Raw genomic sequence first — 12,390 nt, 5'->3', positions numbered from 1 at the left:
CATTTAATTGAAGAGACATACTAATTATTTCTAATTATAATCAACATTGTGATAAGAATCTATGTATAGACAGCGATCTGTGATTTAAGTCAGCCATTGATCTTTTTATATTCGCTTCAAGGCTGTGTTGCGTGACCATGAGGTAACAATAAATCGGTTCGAAAGTTATGACCTGCTGTGACGGACAAATCTTAAAACAGCCACGGTAACTGCTTTGAGAGCCATTACGATCGCGTCGTTATTGAGAATTGACTTTGGCTTGCGACTTCCAAGCAATTTGCCATAAGTTACAGAAATGGGAAACTTATGCGGGTTTTGCACGTGGATGATTTTCTTTAATTAAAAGTTTGAAGTTTCGAGAATACGGCACCTGTGGTTTTTAACCGACAGCAAAAAAGGAGGATATTCGGCTTGACACCGACTTTAAATCAGTCAGTTGGTTGGGTATGCGTACAGTCGAGGCCTTAAAATATCTATACAGCCATAGCGTCAAAATACATCGATCTTATGGTTGGTGGCATAAAGAAATATAGATATTTTTGACGTCTTGGTAACCTACATATATTTATTTAGGACCTTAACTGTACACATAACGTATTTTGAAATTATTCTTGGGTAGCGCAACCAGTAATATTTATTTCTTCTTTTTTTATTTTATTTACAAACTTAGTCCACATAAAATGAACGAATGGATGGTGACTGGTTAACGAGTGGTGAAATAGGCCCACAATTTCATAGTATTTGTCAGCCTGAATTTAACTTGCATTTTCACTTTATCTTGTCCTCGATATTTTGGCCTCGTTATCACGATGCTCACAGGAATCCATATCACATTTCCCTCGTATTTCGAATCCTTAGGAACAATACACTAAGAAAGTAGGAAATCTTGAACATTTCTACAAACCGGTCTAAAGACTCGTGACTGTACTCAACAATTTGGCAAAGCAGGGAAAGCTAGAGAGGCTAGTACCTACCTGTGACCGCGCCCAGAACTATTCAGCTTGGTAAGTGGGTAACGTGGTTTGGACTACGGAATGTGGGCTGACTTTAGCCCGGCCTTTCTGAACTTCTGCAAACACGAGTTAAGTCTAGCTTTTCTGTGAAGTTAGCATAATCTTTTGACGTCTCCTGACTTTTCGTTGTTACTGCCGTGTCTCTCTATATCGCTTACTATTGTCATGTTCAATAAATAATCATTGTATTGTATTGTATACTTAACGTATTGTCTTGGCGTAGATTGTCGACCGGATAGTCCAGTAGTTAGAGAACCTGACCACGAAGCTTGAGGTCCAGATTTCAATCCCCGGTTTGGGCAGATATGAAAAATATGAATGTTTGTTCTCCAGTCTCGGGTGTTTAGTATATATACCTATTTTAGTATGTATCTGTCTATTTAAGTATGACTTTCCGTTACCTAGTAGATACCCATAACACATTAAACTTCTTGCTTACTTTGGTTTGGGTCAATTGGTGTCAATTGTCCCATAATATCATTTTATTTATTTACTAGTTGTTTTGTTTGCGCATTTTATTTTACGTGCCAATTGTCGAGGTGATAGATAGGGTATTTCCACCAATAAATTAACACGTAAGATTTATGAGCTATCAAAACATCGTACTCTCGTTACATATACCTACAGTGTGCTACTGGTAGTCAGGCTTTTTTTAAGGGAGGTTAAAGTAACGTATTTCTGTAACTTAACCATGACATTAATTTAATTAATAAACTAAAATTCAGACTATGTTAACTTTCTAACAAAATTATAATTGCCAGCAATGTACAGCAAAGTAAATATGTACGAGTATGCGATATAACGTTCATTGCACATTAAACTTAATATATAATAAAGTATTTAAATGATAAGGAATAAAAACAAAAACGGATCGTTTCAATTAAGAACAGCGAACACTTAAACTGCAGCTATTAACGGACGGCTGAGATTCAGTTTCGTCTACCTACTCTTGTTATGCAATCTTATTCTCTTTCGATGGGAATTTACTCTAAAATCTTTTTTGTGCAATTTAATGGATAACAAATTAACCTCGATTTGCGTTCTCTATAAAGCTGTAAAATATTACTTAATGATTAGGAACGTTTGTAATATGTGAGAGTACTAGCTTTTACCCGCTGCTTTGTTCATGTGAATCATCGTCTGCCAGTCGAATTTAAATCCCGGAATTTCCATCCATCCATTCATTAATTTTATTACATTTCAGGATTGCTTTGCGAATTTCTTAGAATTTCGCCGTGGTCTTCATTTAGGTTGTATTTCAAGAATATAATACAAAAACTAATTTATTCTGAGCCTAAAAAACCTATATTTACAAATATCACATAGATTGCTACTATATGGCGGGGTGCCCATAACGCTGGCTGCGTTTCCTCGTTATATTACAATACGTTGACCAAAGAAAGACCCAGCCCTATGGTCAAATACAATACAAATTCTTACCTACGTGCATACCGATTGGGAATATAGAGATAAAGAGTACATTTCATGATATTTTCAAGAACCACTACCTTACTAGCTATCTAAGACACAAACTTCATCCAAAACCGTCGAGTCATTTTAGCGTTAAAGGACAATAAACACACCCCACACAAACTTTCGCTAGGGTGGATATATTAGTTAAAATTCAAGATAGTCGTAGGAAACTTAACAGAGTGTAAATCACAAAAATACAAGATCCATAGTTGAATCTCACCTATCGTGACAGTAATGGCAGACTTCAATAACCGAAACAATATCCCTCGATCGTTTTGTAGATCGCAAACTATTAGCGATTGCGCAATGACAGATTGATTGGTTTCTGAGGTATTTAGTGTCTTACTTTTATTGCGAGATTTCATTTTTTTGACACTTGAAAATTACTACAGGAATCGAAAGAATTTTGCCTCTTGAACACGGAAAAATATTTATTTTATTTCTCCATGTTTAAAAAAAAATATATCTGAATTTGCCTTTTTTACCAGAAAATAGAGCTGTCATAATTTTTAGTTTGACATTGATATTGAAACTTGAGGTTAGTACCAGGAGTTAACCAGTGTTATATATGACCGACGTGTTAGTGTTATTATTGATTCAAATAAGATTATAACATCCCGTAGTTGTGATCGAAGTGGATAGACCCGAATGGATAGACGAAGTATATACCCCTCTCGAAATATACCACATATTGTTTCGCGCCTATTTAATTGCAAAAATGATTCATCGAAGGCACCGGATAAACATTTCGTTCCAAATCGTCAATGTTGTTCATCTGCCGTATCTGTAAGAAAACTAGGTGACGTATTTATCTGCAGTCCAGTATCAGTATCCGTTATTAATAGCCAAAATCGTTGTAGAAGTCTTATATTTTAAGTTTCAGAGCAAGAAAAAACCAAATCGCCTATGTATGCAAACCACACGCCACGCACAACAAAATTTTAACAACGTCCACGTCAGATTTACGTCATCACTTTATTTTTTAATAGACACTAGACTAAAGTAATGGATCTATTGTGTGGTAGTTTTGGAGTTATGCCCTTTTAGAATTAGCACATCTTAAAAAAATAATAATAATAATCCTAGCTTAAATATAGCTGTCTCGGCGCCCAATATAATTTCTTTGCTTTCGGCGTCGAGACTCTAGGGCCTTGGGGTAAGGGTGCGCTGGAGCTGAGCTCAGCAATAGATTAAGGGGCTGTTTCACCATCCATTGATTAGTGCTAACTGACGGTTAAATGTGATGCCGTCTCTATTTGTTTTGTTCGAATAGACGGAGACGGCATCACATTGAACCGTCAGTTAGCACTAATCAATGGATGGTGAAACAGCCACTAAGAGATGCAACAGGCAAACCTCGCGCCACCAAGTTTTCTCGCGCAAAGAATCGCAATCGCAGTTCAGCGCGGGAATGCTGCCCGCGGGATGGGCACCATGCCAAGAGGCACACCTCTCTTTTTTAATTAAGGTTTAGTTTTAGTTATTTTAATTTAATAGTAGTTTTAGTCTTGTATTTACATCTTTAAGTATAGGTTTTTTATAATCCTAGTGAAAATATAAAACTATCAGCGTCTTTCTCTTTCCAACAGAAACAGAATACAGAGAACAAATCAAATTATAGTCTTAGAAATATGAAATCTTGTCAAATCGGGGTGAAGAAATTTTGTAACTAAATAGAAAAAATCGAAAAAAAAGAAGAAGAATTAAATAGAAAAATTCAATGCGCGAACTGAAGGTAACGCACCTACAAATTGAAAACGAGCGAAAAATAAGCTTGTGTTTCATAATAATATCTAATAGAAACAAAATATTTTTCGGAGTTCTTGTGTGCCTGTTTGTAGGTAACCAAATTTATAATTCCTTGTCAATGGAAAAGGTACGTACCATAGGTTTTGATTTCCATGTTTTTTATTTATTTTTAATTTATAAAAATAAGACACGTATTTTGCTTATTTTTGCTCCGCTCCGCACTATCAACAATAAGTGTATAACGTAGATTTTATTTTAACTATGCCTATCCGTATTGTGCGCATACAATTTCCCATATTCCCTCGATAGGAAGTTAGATTTTCTAGGCTTAGCGGGAGGTAAATGATACTTTATTACGTAGACTAGATAGTAGTTTAGTCCTATTGGCCGCGAGATGATGATTAAAGTTGAGCGTTGTAGTTATATAAACTGAGTGACACAGCATTAAAACTACTTAAGTCGTTTCCCGCCATCCTTCTTACGAACTTTTATAGAACCCGCATTATAGTTAGTAAATTAACTTAGTTTTAGAGTAGGTACCCTTCTTGTGTAATATTATATACCTACCTAATTGTTGGCAAATAAACGCATTTTCTTTCCTTCTTCTTTCTGTACGTGCGCTTAGATCTTTTAAACTACGGACCGGATTTAAATTAAGTTTTCACCATCAGTTAGATTATTTACTCGGTCATTAAGAGAGCGAGAAGCGCTAGGCGAGTAGGTAAATGTCTAAAAAAACTATGTATATTCCACCAGCTTCGACTGTAATGAAGTTAGATGCTTAAAAAAATAGTTTATGATTGTGATTCAAACTGATTTCAATTTACTGCCGATTACCATTATCTAGTTAATCCCAAGAAAATACAAAAAGCTGGAGAGACTAAAAACTATTTACATTGAATCTTGAACAAATACAGCTAGAAACAAATGCAACCCTGCTATTTCTCTTTTTAGTTCCCTAATTATATACCTGCAGGAAATCTAGGTATAACCTAGATCAAAATCAATATACTTAAACGTTTGTATAGGTAACTACGGTTATAGGATACCGACAAAACACATGCGGGCTATAGTGGGTTGCGAAATTGCATTTACGTAATAACACTTGGTTTAATATCCAGCATGGTTTGTTTACCATACAATACAATGTACCTTTGTATGATTGACAGAGGAGCCGCAAACATCCGTCTACTATCAATGGCGTCAGACAATCAAATTTTAGTTTTAACCTATTGTTCTGTTTACAGATCACTGGTTTTCTTTAATTACATCATACGCTTTGTCGTTGCTTCGTGAGGAATCATACTACGTGTATCACTCTACATGCTTCAATGCTTTTAACAGATGATTTATGTAGGTACCTACCTTTTTTGCGTAGGTATAAGCTTGTGTTAGTAATATCATTTTTGATACCAGCATTTTTTGCCGATTGTATTAGTGTTTGTTTGAAAGACAAGCAAACGCTAGCAAGTTAAAAAAACTATCAATTGTTAAGTCTACTTATTATCATGTGTTCCACATCTTAGGGCATTTTTCATGCAACAATGACCTCGATGTAATTTTTGGTAATTGCCATGGGAATTATAATTATAAACAAGATTCTGGAGTTTTACTTCAACTGTCCGACAAAATAATTTACGCCAGCAAAGCGACGGGTACCTAAAGGCTACTATTACATATATCTTTATCATTTTTCTTTATCATTTCTACAAAGTATAAAATATATAGTCTTTAAAACTATAATACTCAACGGATTTTAACGTGGTTTTTATCAATTGATAGAGTGATTCAAGTGAAAGGTTTATTATCGTGAAAGTTTGTAAGTCTGTTTCTTTGTTTGTTACCTCATCACGTCTAAACCGTTGAACCGATGTAGACGAAATTCGGTAAACAGATAATTTGAGTCCCGGGGAAGGACACAGGTTAGTTTTTATCCCGGAAAATTGCATATTTCCCGCGAAATAGCAATAAACGAATTCAACGCGGACGCAGTCATGGGCAACAGGCTAGTATAGACATAATTTAGCTTTAGCTAGCACGACCCGGCTGTACTGGCTCCAGTTTTTTTTATTTATACTTTAATACAGTCGTGTATACATTAGCACGCTGTATATGTTCTACATAATTAAAATGTAGGTGTATTTGAGTAAAACTAAATCACCGTTGTCATTCCACTGATTGTGCATTGAACAACGAATATTGGAATAAAGCTCGCTGTTCTGGTCAATCCAAAAACGTCCAAATGGATTATTCCAAATAAATAAAAAAATATCATGGGACAGTTGACGCCAATTGACCTAGTCCCAAACTAAGTAAAGCTTGTAATGGTTCCTAGGCAACAGATAAACATACTTACCTATATACATAGATAAATACATTCTTATACTATTAAACGTCCAAGACCTGAGAACAAATATTCTTATTGATACAAATATCTGCCCCGGCCGGGGATCGAACCCGGGACCTCAAGTTTCGCTCGTAGTCAGGTTCTCTAACCACTTGGCTATCCGGTCGTCAAATAATAATGGATGCAACACAGGAATAAAAAGAGGAAGTCCATTTTTCCGGTACATGCAATTAGATAAACCATACTGAAGCTGACTTTTGACTGCGTCAAAATCGCATGAAATAATTAAGTATCTACCGTTTTTACCCGACTGCCCGAAAGAGGGTTATGTTTTTCGAGCGTATGTATGTATGTATGTATGTGGGTATGTATGTCCATTTCTTTGGTCCTCCCTGCAGCCTAAACGGCTAGACGGATTTTAACATATGAGGTAAGTATCATTGGAATTGTCATAACTGTCGGAGTGACATAGGCTATATAATATTTCAATATGGCGTCTGCGAAAAAAAATATGGCGGGGGAACGAAAAAATATATTTTGTATTGTAACAATATCGATGGTGGAAGTCTCAATTGACGTAAGGGACAAAATGCTACTTTTCAGGAGAGCGAAAAGAAGTTTTTGTTAATTTTCAAACCCTCACAGCATTGTTAATGTTTAACTTAGCAGGACGTTATAATTACGTAAAATCTTGAATTTTCTTGCTTTTCAACGTGAAACTATAGACATTTTCGTAAAAAGCTTAATAAGAAAAATAGCTGTCCCTTACGCCCGTGACGTACGGGTGTCATAGCCCCTTACACTCATAAACCGTAAATAAATAAATAATGTAGTAACCGATTTTTGGTCTTATAGGACATCATATATTTTATTTGCTACATATTTGGACGTAAGTTCCAGTAGTAAAATTAAAAAAAATAGTGAATTAACTCAAAGAACCACTTTAATTATTTAAAATAACGCGCAAAAGCCATATTTTTTGCACGTCCCCTTAAATAATATGTAATTTGTAACATTTTCTTAAGTTTTAGTTTTAGTTTTTGCGAGGCATATTAGGACACCCAAGGATGCCGTTCCCTTCCAAACACCGGGTGTATATAGGGTTGATTGTAGTTGTGGTAGTTCCTATATCGGACAGACGAAAAGAACAATAGCTGAGAGGGTCAAGGAACACATTGCAGCTGTTAAAAATCGCCAGGTAAACAAGTCAGCCATAGCCGAGCATTTGTTGGAGTCAGGGCCAAACCACTGGATTGAGCTTCACAATCCCAAAATTCTGTCCACGGAACGTCATTTTTACTCAAGAATGGTACGTGTAGCGGTTGAAATAAAAAAGCATAAGAATTTCAACCGGGACGATGGGTATAAGCTTTCATCTTCGTGGAATCCTGTTATTAATAAGTGTCGGCGTCGGGATGAATGTTCGGAGGGACGATCGGACGTTGTTAGTGTTGTGTGTCGGTGTGATAGGGTGACTAATAAAAGTGACCAAGTGCGGGTAGTTCGTGATACGAGTGCCGGCACTATTAGTGATCATCAAGTGCGGGTAGTTCGAAGAACTCGCGCTGCTAGGCAGACTTGACACCCCACACTTCAGTCTACTCGTGACCACGGCAACTGTAACGTTGCCGAAACGTCGAGGTAAGTATTACTTGTGTAATAATAGCGTGATAAGTCCCGTTTGTGGTATTTTGACTATGAGCGCGAGTCCTTCGAACTACCCGCACTTGATCACTAATAGTACCAGCACTCGTATCACTAACTACCCGCACTTGGTGATTTTTATTTGTCACCCCATCACACCGACTCACAACACTCATCCCGACGTCGACACTTATTAATAACAGGATTCCGCGAAGATGAAAGCTTATATCCATTGTCCCGGTTGTCATTTTTATGCTTTTTTATTTCAACTGCTTCACGTACCATTCTTGAGTAGAAATGACGTTCCGTGGACAGAATTTTGGGATTGTAAAGCTCAATCCAGTGGTTTGGTCCTGACTCCAACAAATGCTCGGCTATGGCTGACTTGTTTGTTTATAGCTGAGAGGGTCAAGGAAGATATTGCAGCTGTTAAAAATCGCCAAGTAAATAAGTTTTTATCCCGGAAAATAGCATAGTTCCGGCAGGATAGCGATAAACGAACTGATGATGTTGTTGATGACGATGATGATGAACTGATTTTCACTACCACCACTGGCGTACTAACATTATTGCTTACGTGCTTGCTTGCATGCTTGCTTGCATGTTTGATTGCATGCTTGCTTGCACTATTTCTTGCACATTTGGGAGTATTCTTGCTTGATTTGTTGTTTGCATGCGTGCTTGCCTTCTGGCTTCACGATTGCTTGCATGCATGCTTGCACTATTTATGCTTCCTCCAACACACTGCTTGCAGCTGTGAGGGAGTGGGACGCCAGCCCGCTTCATGAGCGCTGGAGGAGATACCATAGACCGGTCATCGCGGGATCGGGGTAGCCCGCGATGTTCATCTAACCCAGGCTGATAAAATTGCATGTTTGTTGAGTTGATTGACAAAATTACATGTTCACTTGCAAGCTTGCTTAGGTGGTTGCTTACATGCTTGCTTGCTTGCATGTTTGCTTGCATGCTTTCTTGCATGCTTGCTTGCACTGTTTCTTGCACATTTGGGAGTATGCTTGCTTGAGTTGTTGTTTCAATCACTACAAGTTCTAAAAACCATCTGTTTTGATGCCTCCTACGACCTAACATTAACAAGGTATTTCAATGAACTAAAAGAAGCAAGCAAGGTATTTCACTTTAAGTGCCCCTTACACCCATAAAGTAACCTCAATTTTTTAAATGTCTGTTTGTTACTGTCCCTTACGACCAACAATTTACTCTAGTTTTAGCTTTTGATGTCCCTTACGCCCATAAGAGTATTCCTTATTTTATAAGTTGCTGTTGTTTAATGCCCCTTACGACGTACCAATTACACCTTTTTTTTAAATGTCTGTTTGCTACTGTCCCTTACGAGCGATAATTTACTCTAGCTCTTGCTTTTTATACCCCTTACGCCCATAAAAGTATTTCTTATTTTATAAATTGCTGTTTTTTAATGTCCCTTACGACGTTCCGATTATACCATTTTTAACTCTCAACATACATAATTAATAATACAGGCCAATTATTATTATATATGCATCATCATCTCGGCCTATATACTTCCCACTGCTGGGCACAGGCTTCTTTTATTAGGATCTGTCAGGACAGCTGTTAGGATAGCTTAAAATAAACAAAGTAGCTAAGAGAAATTTACCTCAACATCCTTGACTGAAATTCCATTACGGAAATGTTAGCTCGACGTCAAGCCATTAGGGGATTCATCAACTTAATCTTCTTTTTTTGTTTTGCTTTTGGGATCTTATAAAAAAATACGCGCGTTGACAAAGAACAAACGTAGGCAATCAAATACGTCCTCCGTGTTTGACGTGTCTGGCACGACTGACCGAATGTGCAATGCGCAAACGCTCAGCGCGTGGAAGCGATAGGTAGACGCGTTAGTATTTTGATGTTAGGTACAAGAAATAGGTACAGGCGGTAAGGTTACGCCCAACAACTTCTTGCTTTTTTATCTTATTCGTTATAAAATATTGGGGTGTAAAGGGCAATGAAACAATAATTGACCCATACGCCCTTTTATTATATTTGTTGGGTTTTTTTTTAACGACATGAGCCGAGTCTTAAAGGACATATGAGACTGCCACAGCCCCTTACGACCCAAATATTAAAAAAATAATACATTTACGCCATTTTTCAGCTCAAATATTTTATATCATGTCCCTTAAGCTATTTTATTTTAAAATAATAAATGTTGATAACAGCAAAAGTAAGGGCCGTATCGTAACTTGAATACTACCAATCGACAGAGAAAAAAAAACTCTAATTTTCTATGTTTAAAAGTGATTTTCGGTATTTTGTCCCTTACGCCAATTGAGACTTCCACCATCGATATGGGTATCAAATGAAAGCTAATAATTAGCCCATTCTAAATACTATGGATTATAATACTTTTAATCTACCGTTTTAACATAAATATCAAAAAAGTGTAAAATAAAACATTAAATAAAAAAAAAAAACCGACTGCCAAAACTAAAAGAAAGAAAATAAGCCGAGTAGTCTAAAACTCTGTTAAGTAGCTAATTTAAAGTTCAACAGTCGGGACCCATTTAAATCGTGACGCTCAAAAACTCTTAGTAATGGGTCCCGACTGTTGAACTTTAAATTACTTAGCTACTTAACAGAGTTCTACTAGACCACTAGGCTTATTTTCTTCCTTTTAGTTTGGGAAGTCGGATTTTTAGGGTTCCGGAGCCAAAATGGCAAAAACGGAACCCTTATCGTTTCGCCATGTCTGTCTGTCTGGGTACCTCCCATAGACGTAAAGTGGGGGTGATTTTTTTTTCTCATCCAACCCTATAGTGTGGGATATCGTTGGATAGGTAATTTAAAACCATTAGGGGGTTGTTAAGACGATTTTTCGATTCAGTGATATGTTTGCGAAATATTCAACTTTAAAGTGCAAATTTTCATAAAAATGCCCCCCCCCTCTAAAATCTAAACCGGTGAGTGGAAAATTTTCAATAAAATCAGGATGGTATTAATTATATCAAACTTTCAAGGAAAACTATAACGGTTAAGTTTGCTTGAGAATTATTAGTAATTTATGAGTAAATAGCAGCCTAAGGTATAAAATATACCTAAACTTGGAAGATTCTGTATAAAATACGAAATCCTTAGAAAAATATTACTTAATTTTTTCGTAATGGCTATGGAACCCTATTTTGGGCGTGTCCGACACGCTCTTGGCCGGTTTTTATTGGACGAGATCACATCGGCTAACGTCAAAAGCGCGGTGCAATAGACGCGATACTACTGCGTAATTGTCGCGTCAGTGTATTCATATCATTAGGTACATTAATATTAATTTTTTAAACTTTAAATTAACTGTTATAATGCATTTAATAGTATTTATTCAAAGGTTATGCAAAAAAGAACTATGCTAAAATTACAAATAAAAATCTTAAGAAAATAATTAAAGTAAAAAAAAAACATGATTAAAATGAGTCCTTTTGGGCATGGTTCTGAAGATGCTGTCAGCGTCCTTCTTTGAATAGCTAAGCTTATGCTTTGACGGAGAAAACTGCCAGCTCTCAGTCCAGTAACGTCGACTACTAGCCTCGTTAATTTCTAATAATGTTTAATGAAGACTTATAAGTAATTAGTGTCGAACTTACCTCTGAACTAAATGTGGGCTTTGCGGCGAGTAGTAGCGCGACGACACAGAGTGCCGTCGGACTCCTTATCAACATCGTTAATCTGTGAAAATACATAAAAAATATGTTAGACAAGTTCATAATGCGAAAATTTGGCTGCGTTACCGCTAAAGAAAGCGAGGTTTATCAACAACGTTTAAAAAAATCTCGCTGCCATGCTATTGGATGAGTTATCTGAGCTAGATCAGTTTAAACATTATCATCATCATACCAGCCGACATACATTCCACTGCTGGGCACAGGTCTCCACTCAGACTGAAAATGCTCAATCCAGTGAAGGCAGTTTAGTGACTAAGAAATAATATAAGAAAATTTCATCACAGATTACCGACTGTCTAAGTTTACGTGTCATATCAATAGATAAAAAATCTTACACAAGCACAACGAGAGGCTATAAATTTTAAAATTATTGAGTAACGTTAATTATGAATCGCGTGCCTCAAGCATTACACGCCTTTGTGTTACATCACATCATCAACATACACGCCAGACAAGACCTGACCTAGCTAAT

General features: G+C 36.7%; 1 protein-coding gene across 3 annotated transcripts in view; it reads right to left on the bottom strand.

Annotated features, from left to right (window-relative positions):
- The window catches only part of uif (sushi, von Willebrand factor type A, EGF and pentraxin domain-containing protein uif), a 99,960-nt gene that overhangs the window by 44,001 nt on the left and 43,569 nt on the right, over window positions 1-12,390 (bottom strand). For all 3 annotated transcript variants that reach the window (XM_074086786.1, XM_074086787.1, XM_074086788.1), the window contains exon 2: window positions 11,841-11,922. In XM_074086786.1, the coding sequence (XP_073942887.1) occupies window positions 11,841-11,915 (75 nt within the window). In that variant the 5' untranslated portion in view covers window positions 11,916-11,922. The remainder of the gene's footprint in view (window positions 1-11,840; window positions 11,923-12,390) is intronic.

The sequence above is a fragment of the Choristoneura fumiferana genome, chromosome 4, assembly GCF_025370935.1.
Source record: "Choristoneura fumiferana chromosome 4, NRCan_CFum_1, whole genome shotgun sequence".
Classification (NCBI taxonomy): Eukaryota; Metazoa; Arthropoda; class Insecta; order Lepidoptera; family Tortricidae; genus Choristoneura; species Choristoneura fumiferana.
This window is presented reverse-complemented; position numbering and strand designations above follow the sequence as displayed.